The 17,131-nt window shown below is 38.3% G+C and overlaps 1 protein-coding gene across 1 annotated transcript in view; it reads left to right on the top strand.

The window, feature by feature from the left end:
- LOC124619633 (tRNA (cytosine(34)-C(5))-methyltransferase) overlaps nucleotides 1-17,131 on the top strand; it is a 79,143-nt gene that overhangs the window by 28,368 nt on the left and 33,644 nt on the right. Inside the window, exon 9 of the mRNA XM_047146146.1 lies at nucleotides 15,052-15,253. Within this exon, the coding sequence (XP_047002102.1) occupies nucleotides 15,052-15,253 (202 nt within the window). The remainder of the gene's footprint in view (nucleotides 1-15,051; nucleotides 15,254-17,131) is intronic.

Genomic DNA, 17,131 nt, shown 5'->3' with positions numbered 1-17,131 from the left:
TTTATGTCGATGTTAAAAATTTTACTGGCACATTTGTGAGATGCATCTTAAAGTGTAACATGTGCAAAAAAGATCAACATTATGTGTGAAAGCTTAGCTTAGCTTCTCTTGCAGCTTATTAATCTGAGAGACCAATATTATACGTAAAAGCGTTTCTTTTCTTGTAGCAACACTATGTATATTAATTTAAACCATTACCTTTTCCTGTTTTTGTGTTCGCGCTACTTAACAGTGATGTTATTGGCTGACTACATCACATGTCCTATGCTCTGAATACTCAATATCATTGGCTGGCGAGATCGCTTGACATAAGCTACGACTGGCTTACAGAAGTGCATCGCAATCTCGATTTCAATCCTTCAGAAAGTAACATGTGGTGTTTGGTGGAATTCGAATTTATACTTTCATAATACGGAAATATGTAGTGTACATGTTGCTGCACTTCAGACATTTTTCCAAAACGTGTTTTTTCCCTTAAGTTTCATTTTCTAAAGTGCCGGGAAATTCTACGCTGGTGTATAAAGCCACAACCATTGAAAGGATTGATAAGTTTTACAGTTCTGAGGAAAAGTATACTGTTACTTAGCACAGAAAAGTGTATTTTCGTCTGGGAGAAAGTGTATTTTTAACTGGGAAATCTGGGAAAAATCCGGGAATTTTTTTTCCTCGTCCACGTATACACCCTGTAGCAATAGTTTAAGAAGAAGAAGAAGAAGAAGAAGAAGAAGAAGAAGAATTGTTACCCTCCTGCTTGCTTAATTCAATTTTTCCTCCTCTTCATACTTCATCCCTGTTCTTCTTCTTCCTCCTCCTTCTGCTGCTCCTCCTCCTCCTACTCCTGCGATTTTCCTTCACCAAGCAATGTGGTGCACTGAATTCTGTCTGGAGGAGTTGGGTCAAAACCCTCATTCCGATATCCAAGTTCAGGTTTTCCATCATCAGTATCATCTTCCTTTCAAGGTTTAGGCTATTACCTTTTCCGAACTCAGGAACAAAATTATCCCCATCTTCTTTGAGGTCTTCGAGTATATCTTTTCCCATTCAACTTGTAGTTCAGGATATTCAGGGGAATTTTGTGACCAGGCATTCTCATGAGATGATGTCTCCTGTCTTCAACATATTTTTGAATTTTGTCATTCATGTTGAAAATATTTAATTCTGTTCTAATATCTTTGTTTCTAATTTTCTCTCTTCTTCTGCAGCCCCTCAGGAACCTCATGTATGCTGTTTGAATTTTATTTTCTTGTTTTTTGCTAACCCAGCTTTTGCTTCCATATTACCGGTATAACACAGAAACCACCCTTACATTATTGAATTTTATGAAGGTCTTTTTTGCCCAGTGTTCTGCTAATGGCATTATTTTTAACATCAGAGTCAAAACTTATAGCACAGCCTAAATAAGAGTTCTGAGACACCTGTCCCTAAAACTGAATTATCCAAAACAATTTTTGATTTGACTGGATATTCTCCTTGGAATGCCATTATTTTTGTTCTGAGACTAGAAATTTGAAAGTTGAACTTCTTGCAAATTTCGTTCAGCTGGTATACTTATCTTTGGAGGTCATCTTCATTCTTTTGAATAATAATGATGTCATCAGCAAACAGCAGTACATTCATGTATTTCTCGCTCGTTATCTTAATTCCTTTGTTTACTTTATATTTCTATTTGCGAAGAATGAAGTCAATATAAATATTAAAAAGTGTAGGTGATACTGCATTTTATGGACTATAAGACCCTACACACTATAAGATGCATCTTAATTTTTAAGCAGTTTTTAAAAAAATGAAATTTTATCATTTTTATTATTGGATTGCAAAGCCAGACTAAAAAATATTCTTAGTTTATAAAACCAAACTGACCTTTAAAATTGTCATCTTCTAGTTTTGGCCATTTGCATATTTATTCTTCCTCTTTTTTTCGGCTCTTCTTTACTAAACCACCAATTGCGAATGCTTTTTTCTGTTGGAGGAGGCCCAAAATTCAGCTCAGCTGCCCTGTTTCCATGTTCTTTTGCAGATACTGTTACTTTCAGTTTATAACCTGCATCATATTAATACCTTTTAATTTTTTTTTTACATTACAAAACTAGCAACCAACAAAAATATTATACTGTTACCAATAACACAAATCACTTTCAATTAAAGTTCACTGCCACTGTAGATTGCAATGATGCACCATAGGCTAGACAGTGTTCTGGGTTTATGATGGCGGGGCAGGAGGGAGCTTGTTAGCAAGCTTGTGAATCCCTGCAACTCATGTTCGTCACATCAGTGCACTGCTGTTGCCAGTTGAATCCAATGTTGCCAGATAGGTATAGGTTTTTCCCACAGCATCAAATACATGGTCATTTTTAAGACTGGTGGGAACTTTAAACACTGGCCATTTCTAAATTGATTTCAAGTATAAGCCTCACCTGAATTTTGGAGACAATTTTTCAAAGGAAAAAGTGCATCTTGTAGTCTGTGAAATACAGTAGTCCACACCATTGTCTTAACACATTGGTTAATAATTATTTCTTCTAATCAATTTGTACCTGTGTTTGCTACAATGCATGTAGTTTTGTAAAGACTTTTCACTACCTCTATTAGGTTATAAGGACATCTGCATGCAGACCTAATCTTCCATAGTCAAAAGCCTTCTTAATGTTGATAAAGACCATATGAGTTTCTATTTTAAATTCTGAAATGTTTTTAATTACAAACACATTGTCTGTGCATGAACGTACAGATCTAAATCCATTGTGTTCTTCAGAAATAATAGCTTTTGTGGTATTCTTCATGCTTTTGTTGATTATCTTTGAATATGCATTTGTCACCAGTGTTTAGAAGACTGATGCCTCTCTTATGTCTGAATGTGGATGTCCTTATTACCTAATAGAGGTAGCAAAAAGTCTTTACAAAACTACACACATTGTAATAGCAAAAAGTCTTTACAAAACTACACACATTGTAATAAACACAGGGTGGAATGCCATCTGTGTTAGGCCTAGTAAGTCTGCAGCTGAGCAAATATATACTGGTTTCAAACCTAAACCAAGCCTTAGTTGGAAGAATGAATTAAACACAAGGCATTGCAGTTCTAGTACCACTTGAACTAATGACAGGAAAATGCCTGATGCTCATTGAAGATACCAGAAGACATAAAACCCTCCCAAAAATGAACAACTGAAAATTGGTGCACTCAGTATCTTCACTCTGACCAAGTGTGAAGAACTGGTAGATCTTATGGAGAGGTGTAGATCTTACAGAGAGGTGTAAGCTCAGAATATTGGGGTTGAGTGAGACAAAGTGGAAAAGCTGTGGGAAGAAATCACTGAAAAATAGATATGTCCCGTACTGGGATGGTAACAATAGTGAATCCAAAAATGAAGTTAACCTCATCCTCCATAAAGATATAGACAGACAGACATCAAATACATGAGTGACAGGATCATCCAGATGAGTCTAAGGGTTGGTAATTCACAGCATACTGTTTTGCAGGTATATGCACCACAAACAGGATGTACCATGGAGCAGAAAGAACATTAACTTAATGAACTTGTAGAACAAATAATAGAAGAGAACACCATTGTTATGGGTGATCTGAATGCTCAAGTTGGTAAAAAAAAATCTAGGATGTGAAAACATCATTGATCCTCTTGGTTGTGGGAACAGAAAACCAGGAGGAGAGAACCTAACTGATTTTTGTGAAACAACTTAACCATACAGAACATGTGGTGTCTGAAGAGGGAAAGTCATAGAATAACAAGATACAGCTGGGATGACAAGCTCAAGACTATGATAGACGTCATCATCACTGATAGAAATGCTGATCAGTATGTTACAGACAGTAGTTATACCCAATGAGAGCCTAGATAGTGACCACAGGCTATTAACTGCTGACCTAAAAGAAGTTAAAGTGCCAAGATTTAAACAAAAGAGAATGCCAAAGAGTAAGACTTCGCTGTTGAAGGGCATGGAAAAGAAAAGGAACTATGAAGCACGAATAACAGCCAAATTACCCAAAACTGAGAAAGGGAAAGTAGAAGAGGAATGGTCTTTATTCAAAGAACCCTTGTTAAAGAAGCCACGGGCATCTGTGGAAAAAAAGTGCTACACCAAAAGAAGGAAACACCTTGGTGGTATGACTGGGTAAAGACACCAGTAAAAGATAGGAATATACTGAAAAGAAAATTAGACCATGAAAAACAGAAAACACATGACAGACGAAATGAATTAGCAATTGAACATCTAGCTCAGGAATACCAGAGAAAGAAACTAACTGCAAAAGTGCTGATCCAGGAAGAAAAGGAAAAGTGGTGGGAAGACTTTCACTACAAGGATAGAGGAAGACTGTCAGGGAAGTACGAAATTACAATACAAAATACTAAAGCGTAAACAAAATAAGTATTTAAATATCCTTGCCTTGGAAACAGATGACAGTAATTTAATATGAACGGAGGAAGGGATCAGGGACGAAATGAAAAAAGTACTTCAGCGTGCTGCTAAATGGAGATGGGGACAACACAGTCATCAATGACTGTAGAATAATTAATGAAGTCCAAACCAATGTACGTCCATTAACCTGGCTTGAGGTAGAAACTGCATTAAAGAGCATGCGGAATGGAAAGTTGACAGGCTTTGGTGATCTCAGTTCAGACGTGATAAAGGCAGCTGGAATATTAAGCTTAAATTGGCAATATAGTATGTTAGCAGTGTTTTGGAAAGAAAACAAAATTACAGAAGATTGGAGTAAAGGAGTCATCATCCCTCTGTTCAAAAAGGGCGGTTGACGAAAATGTGGAAATTACAGAGGCATCACGCTGCTTTCACACAGTCTGAAGCAGTTACAAAAGATCATAGAAATGAGACTTGGAAAGATAGTAGAACCTTTGGTTGAGGAAGAACAGCATGGATTCAGGAAAGACTGAGGTTCGATGGATACTGACACAGAAAAGTACTGGGAATACGGAAGAAATCTTGTGATTATATTCATGGACATTCAAAAAGTGAATGACAGTGTTCCTTGAAACAAAATATGGGAAAGTTTGTAAGACCTAAAAGTGCCAAAGTTCCTAACTGATAAAGCCAATATGCTATATCAAAAGTGTCACAGCTGTGTTCAGATAGGCAGTGGACGATCAGAATTGTTTGAAATGAAGAGAGGTGTCCAACAAGGAAACGCCCTACCACCACACTTACCACATGTGTTTGTAATAGTGAAGGACAAGATCATAAAATATATCAAGAAAATACACAGTGAATGAATGAAATGCCCTGGTTTTTTCTGCTGATTTGATAGTATGTGGAGACACAAAAGCTGAAGCACAGAAGAAACTTAATGATTGGAACAAGACATTCAAAAATTGTGGATTAAAAATAAATAAAAAAAGACAGTAAAAAGGACAATCAACAGCCAAGGAACAAGCTCAAATCTATTTCTAGAAGGAGTTAAAGTAACATCTGTTTCCCATTTCAAGTAACTAGGAAGCATGATCGCAAAAGACATCACCATTAAGCGGGAAGTACTTACCAGGAAACAGAAAGCATCCAATTTGCACAGTCAAATCAGAAATCCATGAAAAGCAAAAGTGGCCATGTACCACACCTATTTCGTACCAATCCATATGTTGGTTGACAAACGTGAACCCTTCTACCCAAAGACCTCAGCAGAACTCGGGCAATAGAAATGAGATTTATTAGAACTATGACTCAAACAACTAGAAACGACAAAATCAGGAATGAGATGAACAGAAAAGTAGCTGGTATTGAGGTTCCTGTTACCAGTGTCGTAAAGAAACCAGGCTTCAGTGGTATGGGCACAGAATAAGAATGAACAGCGAAGAAGATGGGGAGCACTTGTGCACCACACCCGAGAAACTGGAGTTGGAAAACAGTGGTGATGGTAGTCATTACCTTACCCTTTTTTCAAAAAAGGGATTACTTCTGCTGTATACCAATGGTCTGCAGTCTTGCAGTTCGTCCAACATTCATTTATTACCTGTAAAAGTCTTCAATCTAGTGATAATCCTTCATGTTTAATTAGTTCTTCATTAATTCCATCTATTCTAGTAACTTATCTGTTCCTCATAGGTTTCCCATTGCTTCCCTGAATTAAGGTGAGGGTTGGCACAGGCTTTGGAAATCAGGGAATTTCAAACACAACAGGGAAATTTGGAAAAAAAAAAAACTGGAAAAATCTCATTTTTGTCTCAGTAGATGAAATGGCTTGTTTACTGAGATGTCATGCATCGTTGCTGGTTGGGTGCAGCTGAGTTGCGTGCACCACTTCCCTACTTCTCTTCCTACCACTCCCCTCAGCCTGCAGTCAGTGCTGCCACTACTTCTTGCTGCTAGCCTAGCAGTTGCTGACGAGAGGCAGGGACACATGAGGAGTGGTTTGTTTGGACCTGATTCTGAGACTGTAGACACAGCAGCCGGAGACGGTGGTTGTGTGTATGAGTTGTGTGTATGTGTGTGTACTCTCGTTTTTTGACAAATACTATGGCTGAAAATTTAATTGTGAGAGTGTGATTCTTTTCTACGTGCCTGTCTGCAGTTCAGCAATTATCTTTATGGTAAGTTGCTACCTGTCCACATTATTATTGATTTTCAGAGTATTTGAACAAGTTATTTGTTGCATGGATTGATCCCTGTGGTCTCATTTCATCTACATGTTGTCTCTGGCTCGTGAATAGCTGGCCACACAAATGGGTTTTTGTGACGGGCCAAAACTGCAGGCCATTTCTGCGGGTATCTGTAATGGATTGGGCCTGCCGATCTAAAGCCATTTGGTTCCCACTAATGTGCAGGCCCTGCCTATCGAATCTAGTCTCACCAATCTGCCCGCAGGTCAGGTCAGTTTGTGTGTGGTGTAATGCAGCAGATTTCATTGTTTATCCATGGACCCAGGACTGCTGTGCTTGTCAGCAGGCCAGAGGCCATAGGTGATGGATTTCAGGAATTGCTATTGTCTCACTGCAAGTACATTATACGGTGTGGTGTTTTATAGACATTGTATTTGTTCTAGTATATATTGGCACTCAAAAAGTAGTTTATGTGTTTGGAAGTGTGAATGGTAATAAGAAGAAAATTGTCAGTTGCTTGCGGTTTGTACGCTATATATTCATATACAGGGTGAATCAGGAGGAAAGGTGTATGCTTTGAGGGATTATAGTATTAGTGATTCTGAACAAAAAAAACTTCCATTTGGACATATGCCCTATTCCGAATGGTTTCTGAGATAGAACACATTTAATATAGCTTTTACGTTTTTCTTGAATAACTCGAAAACCACATCGTCCAACAAAAACGTGTTGCAGTACAAAATTAAACTATATTAAATTTCGTACAAAAAAGGACCTATTCATTGTTTTTCTCTAAACCAATGGTTTGTGCGAAGAGAGCACGAGAATGTTGAAGAACTCTCTCGACGTGCATGTGCTGTAGCTTATGTAGTTTTTATAGGCCAATTTGAGGTAGTTTCCCGACTTGATAGACCACAAGTGTCCCACATCAAACTGTTCGTCTCAACTTGCTCTGCACTACTGTGGTACATTGTAGACAGTGACAGTGTTTAATAGTACAGAAAATAAATGAGTTTCAACATTCTCACACTCTCTTAGCACAAACCATTTGTTCTAGAGAAAAAAAATGTGTAGGACCTGTTTTGTAGGAAATTTAATATAGTTTAATTTTTCACTGCAACATGTTCTTGTTGAGGGGTGCGATTTTAGAGTTAATCAAGAAAAACGAACAAAAGTGATATTAAATGTGTGCTATCTCGGAAACCATTCGGAACAGGGCATATGTCCACATGAAGTTTTTTGTTCAGAATCACTAATACTATTACCTCTCAAAGCATGTACCTTTCCTCCTGACTCACCCTGTATTTCTCGAAAGAAAAATTGTAAAATACGTGTAAAATAATAGATATAACACAATGGGTAATAACTGACAATAATGAATATAGTAGAACCAAATTTTATTGGCAGTCATCTACAGTATTGGTTTACACAATTCTTCCCCAGTTTATTTAGTTTTGCTTTTATTTCTGAAATCAGTGAAGGTATTTTAAATATGTCTTTCGACTACAAGGAAATGCACATTTTTGTCACCTAACGTGTTTTGTTTTATTGGAATAAAATAACATCAGTGGTCTTAACGAAACACCTGTATCATTTGGCATGCTTTCTCTGTCTAAAAACTGCTCATTACAAAAGAAGTTGATGTTAGTACTTACAATTTTTGCTCACATCAGGAAACGCCATCTACGTCCAAGTTCCATAGCTGCAAAGACAGATTGTCAACTTTCGTTTTAACTTACCCTTGAGATCTCAAAATTTGTCAGGTAAAAATGCTTAGACTTGTCTGGAAATCAGCTAAATGTCAGGAAATTTCACTTGGGGAAACTTGTGGCAACCCTGAAGACAACTGTCTAGATTGTTACCTAGAAAAAGAGAGCCAGTTTTCTTCACTGTACTACTCCTGTAGGTGTCGGTGCTCTGTATCTGCTGACCTAGTCATCAACAATACAATAATAACTAATCTTCCTGTCTTCAGCCTCTACTGTATACCGCCTGCTGCTGGATATGGTTACATTTTTCTTTTTATTGTGGTTACATCTATTTTTTCCTTCTTGCATCGTGTGTCTCCCATTTACTACTGTGCACCATAAATTGCTTCCTCTTTGTTTTGAGAATAATTTTCATTTTTATTATTTAATGGGATTCGCAGGATGCACATACTAATATTAAAGTTGCTACTTTGTTTTGATGAAATCAAGAATTAAATAGTAATTGAGGGGGAAAAAAATTTCTTTGCTGTAACAGATATAGAATTTTTATCAGGATTCAAGGCATTAGGATAGTTGAAAACAATTACTCCAATATAAAAAATAAAAGAAAGATGATGATTGGATACTGTGCACCTCTGTAGCTGAGTAATCAGTGTGTTGGCTTGCCATGTGGAGGACCTGTGTTCAATTTCAGCTACTGTTGGGGATTTTTCTCTGGTGAAAGGTCTGGAATGGGATGCACTCAGGTTTGTGATGTCAATAAAAGATCTGTGTGAATGAAAAATAGCAGCACCAAGGTCTGAGAAACTGACAACAGCCAGGAAACCAATGTACTGAACAGCATTTCCTCCAGACCACATTAACACAACACCATAACAAAAAGGAAGGCATGGCAGTTGGTCAGCACTAGGGCAGAACACAGAGCTGGTAATATTTGAAAATATTGTTGAAAAAATAAGGAAAGAGAATTAACGGAACTGATGCTACAGAGGATGTGTAATTTATTCTGCATTGTATTATAATTAAAGCACACCATTGCAGATACCTATGTCGCGTGCCGTCCCTTCCCCCCCCCCCCCCCCCCCCCCCCCTCCTCCCGCCCCCCATGAACCATGGACCTTGCCGTTGGTGGGGAGGGGGAGGCTTGCGTGCCTCAGCGATACAGATGGCCGTACCGTAGGTGCAACTACAACGGAGGGGTATCTGTTGAGAGGCCAGACAAGCGTGTGGTTCCTGAAGAGGGGCAGCAGCCTTTTCAGTAGTTGCAGGGGCAACAGTCTGGATGATTGACTGATCTGGCCCTGTAACACTAACCAAAATGGCCTTGCTGTTGTGGTACTGCGAACGGCTGAGAGCAAGGGGAAACTACAGCCGCAATTTTTCCCGAGGGCATGCAGCTTTACTGTATGATTAAATGATGATGGTGTCCTCTTGGGTAAAATATTCCGGAGGTAAAATAGTCCCCCATGCGGATCTCTGGGCGGGGCCTACTCAAGAGGGCGTCATTATCAAGAGAAAGAAAACTGGCGTCCTACGGATTGTAGCGTGGAATGTCAGATCCCTTAATCGGGCAGGTAGGTTAGAAAATTTAAAAAGGGAAATGGATAGGTTAAACTTAGATATAGTGGGAATTAGTGAAGTTCGGTGGCAGGAGGAACAAGACTTTTGGTCAGGTGAATATAGGGTTATAAATACAAAATCAAATTGGGGTAATGCAGGAGTAGGTTTAATAATGAATAAAAAAATAGGAGTGCGGGTAAACTACTACAAACAGCATAGCGAACGCATTATTGTGGCCAAGATAGACACAAAGCCCACGCCTACTACAGTAGTACAAGTTTACATGCCAACTAGCTCTGCAGATGACGAAGAAATTGATGAAATGTATGATGAAGTAAAAGAAATTATTCAGGTAGTGAAGGGAGACGAAAATTTAATAGTCATGGGTGACTGGAATTCGAGAGTAGGAAAAGGAAGAGAAGGAAATGTAGTAGGTGAATATGGATTGGGGCTAAGAAATGAAAGAGGAAGCCGCCTGGTAGAGTTTTGCATAGGGCATAAATTAATCATAGCTAACACTTTGTTCAAGAATCATGAAAGAAGGTTGTATACATGGAAATACCCTGGAGATACTAAAAGGTTTCAGATAGATTATATAATGGTAAGGCAGAGATTTAGGAACCAGATTTTAAATTGTAAGACATTTCCGGGGGCAGATGTGGACTCTGACCACAATCTATTGGTTATGAACTGTAGATTAAAACTGAAGAAACTGCAAAAAGGAGTTTAAGGAGATGGGACCTGGATAAACTGAAAGAACCAGAGGTTGTAGAGAGTTTCAGGGAGAGCATAAGGGAACAATTGACAGGAATGGGGGAAATAAATACAGTAGAAGAAGAATGGGTAGCTTTGAGGAATGAAATAGTGAAGGCAGCAGAGGATCAAGTAGGTAAAAAGACAAGGGCTAGTAGAAATCCTTGGGTAACAGAAGAGATGCTGAATTTAATTGATGAAATGTTGGAACATGTGAGGCAATACCGACCCTACGACTTAGAAGAAAGATTAAGGAAAGGCAAACCTACGTTTCTAGCATTTGTAGACTTGGAGAAAGCTTTTGAAAATGTTGACTGGAATACGCTCTTTCAAATTCTAAAGGTGGCAGGGGTAAAATACAGGGAGCAAAAGGCTATTTACAATTTGTACAGAAACCAGATGGCAGTTATAAGAGTCGAGGGGCATGAAAGGGAAGCAGCGGTTGGGAAGGGAGTGAGACAGGGTTGTAGCCTGTCCCCGATGTTATTCAATCTGTATATTGAGCAAGTAGTAAAGGAAACAAAAGAAAAATTCGGAGTAGGTATTAAAGTCCATGGAGAAGAAATAAGAACTTTGAGGTTCGCCGATGACGTTGTAATTCTGTCAGAGACAGCAAAGGACTTGGAAGAGCAGTTGAACGGAATGAAAAGTGTCTTGAAAGGAGGGTATAAGATGAACATCAACAAAAGCAAAACGAGGATAATGGAATGTAGTCGAATTAAGTCGGGTGACGCTGAGGGAATTAGATTAGGAAATGAGACACTTAAAGTAGTAAAGGAGTTTTGCTATTTGGGGAGCAAAATAACTGATGATGGTCAAAGTTGAGGGGATATAAAATGTAGACTGGCAATGGCAAGGAAAGCGTTTCTGAAGAAAAGAAATTTGTTTACATCGAGTATAGATTTAAGTGTCAGGAAGTCGTTTCTGAAAGTATTTGTATGGAGTGTAGCCATGTAGGGAAGTGAAACAAGGATGATAGATAGTTTAGACAAGAAGAGAATAGAAGCTTTCGAAATGTGGTGCTACAGAAGAATGCTGAAGATTAGATGGGTAGATCACATAACTAATGAGGAGGTATTGAATAGAATTGGGGAGAAGAGGAGTTTGTGGCACAACTTGTCTAGAAGAAGGGATCGGTTGGTAGGACATGTTCTGAGGCATCAAGGTATCACCAATTTAGTATTGGAGGGCAGCGTGGAGGGTAAAAATCGTAGAGGGAGGCCAAGAGATGAATACACTAAGCAGATTCAGAAGGATGTAGGCTGCAGTAGGTACTGGGAGATGAAGAAGGTTGTGCACCATTATGGTTAATGTGTTGGCTTCATATTCACGAGGAACATGTTTCAAGTCATAGGTATTTTTGTACAGCTGCGCTAGTACTCTGCCTCTGATCTTTATTTTATGTTAAAAGGTGTCCCCTTTTCCCTCCATGCGATAGTGTCAGTGATTTCCTTCATATACCTGTTTTCTGTTGTACAGATTGTATAAAATAGACCCCATATTTCAAAATAATGCAACTTTGAAACCTCTGAAGTGGTGAGTGTGTCTGAAGGTGAGGCAGTTTGTCACAGCACGGACAGTGTACCTTGCAACTCATGAGCAAGTTTAATAATTCTGCCTCATTTGTCTGTCACATGTTTTGAACATTAAATGTGCTGCAAAGTATCCTTCACACACACGAGGCGTTTGCACATCATTCTGATCATACTTCAGTGAACTGCGTACAATTCAAAGGAGGAAGTGGTCATGTTTCATTAGGTTTGTAGGAGATGTAACTAGTTTGCAGGGCCAGAGTGATACAGTGACATTTTATAGTGGCAAACCAGCTGTTTCACAAAATGAATATGCTCAGTTTATGAGAGTACCATATGTGCCACAGAACATTTTCACTTCCTTGACACACAAGCAAGGAAAATATTGAGTTTGTAAGTAAGTTATATAGCCAATGTCAAAATTAAGAGTGGTATTTTCCAGTTTGATAAGTGTTAACGGGTCTGCCCAACATTGAAACCATACAAGATTCAACTTGGACAAGCAATTAATGAAGAGGATAAGGGAAATATATGCAGTTTTTTTCTGCTCTACTTTCCATTGAATTTGATTTTAATGACAAGGAAGAATTCCATTTGTCAGGAAAAATTAAGAGACAGTGTTAGAATTCAGGAAACACACCAGCTTCATACTAGTATGGGACAAGGGCATTGACCCATTGTTAATTGTACACTGTTTTGTGGGATAGCATCAAATAGAAATTTGTTTTGCAGAGATTTGCTGAAAACTTGAATTTATGAATTTAAGGGATTGGCTTTTTCCTCAGTTGTGGGGAGATGTGAAGGTCTTCAACAAGATAGTGTGCTGAGTTGCACTAGTGATTTCACAGTAAAATTTTGAACATTATGATTACTGAGTGCAAATTTGTGTGAAATAAGTCTCGATATTTTGCACTTCCATCAACCTCCTGGTTACTCCGACTTCACTTTGCCCTCTTTTTTTGTGAGGGTTCATGGAAGATAAGTGTTTTTGCAACCCCCCCCCCCCCCCCCCCCCACACTTGCGTTATTCATTTATGGTTGACATGTTGATTCCACTGTTAAATGCAGAGGAGAAAATGGATATGTGAACAGAGTACATTGAAGGCCTCTGTGAGGGGGAGGACTTGTGTGATGGTGTGATAAAAGAAGAAATGACCATCAGTATGTAAGACTGACAATCCAGTATTATTGTCAGAGTTTGACAAAGCATCGAGAGACTTGTGATTAAGTAAGGTGGAAGGAATAGAAAATCTTCCTTCAGAATTTCTGAAATTATTGGGGCAAGTGACAACCCTACTAACATTCAACAAGTTGGTCTGTGGAATGATGCGCCTCATACTACGATATCCAGCAGTTCGTGTGGAACTGGTTAACATCGCAGCCCTGGGAATTTTATGAGACTGCCATTCACCACTTTGTGTCACGGTGGAACAAGTATCTCAACAGCCAGGGTTAGTACTTCTAACATACAGGTACTGACATCTGTAATTACACCTCCAGCCCATTTCTTTTTGAACGCCCTTTATAAATCAGGAGATGCTGAGGTAAGTAATTTAGGAAATGAAACACTTAAAGTAGTAGATAGGTTTTGCTATTTGGGGAGCAAAATAACTGATGATGGTCGAAGTAGAGAGGATATAAAATGTAGGCTGGAAATGTCAAGGAAAACATTTCTGAAGAAGAGAAATCTGTTAACATCGAGTATCGATTTAAGTGTTGGGAAGTGTTCTCTGAAAGTATTTGTATGGAGTGTAACTTTATATGGAAGTGAAACATGGATGATAAATATTCGACAAGAAAATAGAAGCTTTTGAAATGTGGTGCTGCAGGAGAATACAGAAGATTAGATGAGTAGATCTCATAACTAATGAGGAGGTACTGAACAGAATTGGGGAGAAGACGAATTTGTGACACAAATTGACTAGAAGAAGGGGTCGGTTGGTAGGACATGTTCTGAGGCATTACAGTATCACCAATTTAGTGTTGGAGGGCAGCGTGGAGGATAAAAACTGTAGAGGGAGGCCAAGAGATGAATACACCAAGTAGATTCAGAAGGATGTAGCTTGCAGTAGTTACTTGGAGATGAAGTGAGGAATTTTGAATGTAATGAACAGTATAATGAACACACAATATGGATTGAGATTAAAACTGAAGAACAATGAAAGTAATGAGGAGGAACAGAAATGAGATTAATAAGCTTAACATCAAAATCAGTAAAAACAAAGTAGACAAAGTTAAGGACTTCTGCCTCTTTGGAAACAGAATAACATGTGACTGTAGCAAGGGGGGCTTAAAAAGAAGATTATCACAAGCAGTGGCGTATTCCCAGCCAAAAAAAATGTTAATTTGAGAAATAATTTGTGTATGCAGCACAGCCTTGTTTGGTAGTGAATTGTGGACAGTGTGAAAACTGGAAAAGATGGAAACCAAAGCATTTGAGATTTGATGCTACAGAAGGATGTTATAGATTAGGTTGGACTGATAAGTGGTGATGTGGTTCTCAACTGAGTCAATGAAGAAAGAATATGGAAAATACTGAAAAGAAGGGACAGGATGATAGGACATGTGGTCAAACATCCGGTAACTTCCAAGATACTAGAGATACCTGTAGGAAGAGATTGAAGCACACACAACAAATAATTGAGGATGTAAGTTGCAGGTTTTACTGTGCGGCAACCAAGATGGCTCAAATAACTGCTGCATAATTGATAGTAAGATTCTTATGTGCTTTACTTCTTTTAGTAGTGTCTTTGCATTTGTGACCATTTTACTGAAAACATTGTGTAATTTTAATTAATTGTGTGTGTATCTAAAAATAAGTTTGAGAAAGATGAAAATGCTGGAAATATATTGATTAGTTGGAAACCGAGTATCAAAATTGTAAGGAAGTTTTCCAAAATCACTGTATTAAAGACTAGTGGAAATTTTTAGGTGCTGTTGAGCTAGTTGATGTCACAAACCTCTTACCTGGCTTGGTATATAGCAAAGGTGTATCTCACTGGATTCCTGCATCGAGAGATCTAGTGGGGTATCAGAGCATTGCTGATGTCCCAGACAAATGGCGTACAGTAATCCATCAGCAGATGTTTCCTCCTGCACCAGAAAATGCGGAGAAATATAAACTTGATCGCTGGTAAGATTGCTAAATATCTTAATAAAACTTTAAAAGTTATAGTTTTAAATCATATTAGAAGGTGATACACTAAAATTTATGAGATGAACTCCATATGACAGATAACATACATGACAATGCACAAATTATTAGCAACACAGTGTCTCCAGTTTGCAGAATTCAGTGTGGTGTTAATCCTTGATGGCTACAATCAGGGCCTCTAAGCATCATGTCGTGGAATCATGGTACCTTGAAGTGTTTCTGGAAAATTACCCTCTGCCCAGTCTGCACGGCCTGTCTTGCACTAGAAAAAAATATTTGACAAATATTTTGTAAATGTTGTGCTTGCTTTCTAACTTTTAAAAGAGATACGATAAACATACCACAATACATTGCCAACAATTTTATAAAGTGTTATTTATAAAAGTTATTTCACACAGTCTTTTACAGTGTTACATAGCCTATGTAATTGAATCAACAATGGTTACTGGAGAACAGTAATGAACAAATTGGCAAACATCTGTATCACATACATGTTTTATTGATAGCATTTCAAGTATGTGTACAAGCCACAGCAGTTTACTTGTCTTTACCATCTGTGGCTAGGCGTTGTACTGAAAAAATACAGCATGTGGAATTGCTTTGGCACTTGCAGACCATCAGATTTTGCATTTATAAATTGCGCTGCTCAACTGTGACTGCTGCCAGTTACTATATGAGACTGGGGTCATGCCTAACAGGTTGCTACCATCACTTTGGGGTGGGGTGATGTGTACTTGTCCAAAAGCATTATGCTGTATAGCGTACCTGAAACGTCATGGTGAGAGACTTGTGTGGGTGTTGCAGTCTGAGATTTTTGTGGTTTGTGGAAGGTGCAATTAAAAGTATGCCACCAGTCCAACCTCCAGCTGACTGTCCCACAATTAACACACAGAGAGGTTCACACCAGTTTCAATGCTCCATCATCAAGCTAACCCTCTAGATGAAGCTGGTTGGTCAATTTTGACCATGTGCACAAGATGGCAGTCATCATGTAGAATGGGCGCATTATATGGTACAGTACCCAGTCATCCCTGTTCAAGTTTGTCTTCTCTCTCTTAGTTCCATACACACTCACATTACTGTCAGAGTGTGTGCTTTATGTGACATCTCTGTGTTTCAACAGGATTTGATACTTAATTATGTAAGTCTTAAACATGCCATCACTGTATTAATAATTTCTCTGGTCTTTCATGTGTGTCGTTACTAGTATACATAGTTTTCTTTGTAATGTATCATTACGTTACATGGTACTGTAGTTAATATGTTGTCAGGTGGACCTTCACAAAATGTGAGAAATGCTGTATTACAAAAATACACTTGCTTCTAAATGTAGTATAATTTAAGCACTTGATGGACAAAATGGGATAAAGCTTTAGATCGTGCTGTATGTGACACAGCATTTTTGACTAACAAATTTAGTGTAGTTCTTGATTAAATGAGTGTTTTTTGAGATACATCAAGTTTTATTGATATCAAAAGGAGAATTCACTCAAGAAAATGATAAAATTATAAGGAAACACTCTGGCTGACCAGACCTTATCTTCAGGAGGTGAAATTACAGTGCTGTTAATAGACACATTAAAGGTAGGGGGAAAAAATCGATTACTGCCCTTTTGAACTGTTAAACCCTTTATCAGACTGGAAAGAGGGATATGTTTTGGAAGATTAGAGGGACAGATCAGAATGAGAGGCCTCCACCACTGATGTGAGGGTGAGGGCATACAAAGATATTGTGAAGTATATCCCTCTTTCCTTCCTGGTGATACACTAACGATTCTGAGAGCAGGGAATAGATTTATGTTTATTTTTTGCCTCTTGAAAGTAAGTACCACCCAGTCACATTGCCTACATATAATT

Source organism: Schistocerca americana, chromosome 6 (assembly GCF_021461395.2).
Source record: "Schistocerca americana isolate TAMUIC-IGC-003095 chromosome 6, iqSchAmer2.1, whole genome shotgun sequence".
NCBI classification, from domain to species: Eukaryota; Metazoa; Arthropoda; class Insecta; order Orthoptera; family Acrididae; genus Schistocerca; species Schistocerca americana.
Note: the sequence above shows the minus strand (reverse complement) of the source record. Positions and strands in the feature narration are given on the sequence as shown.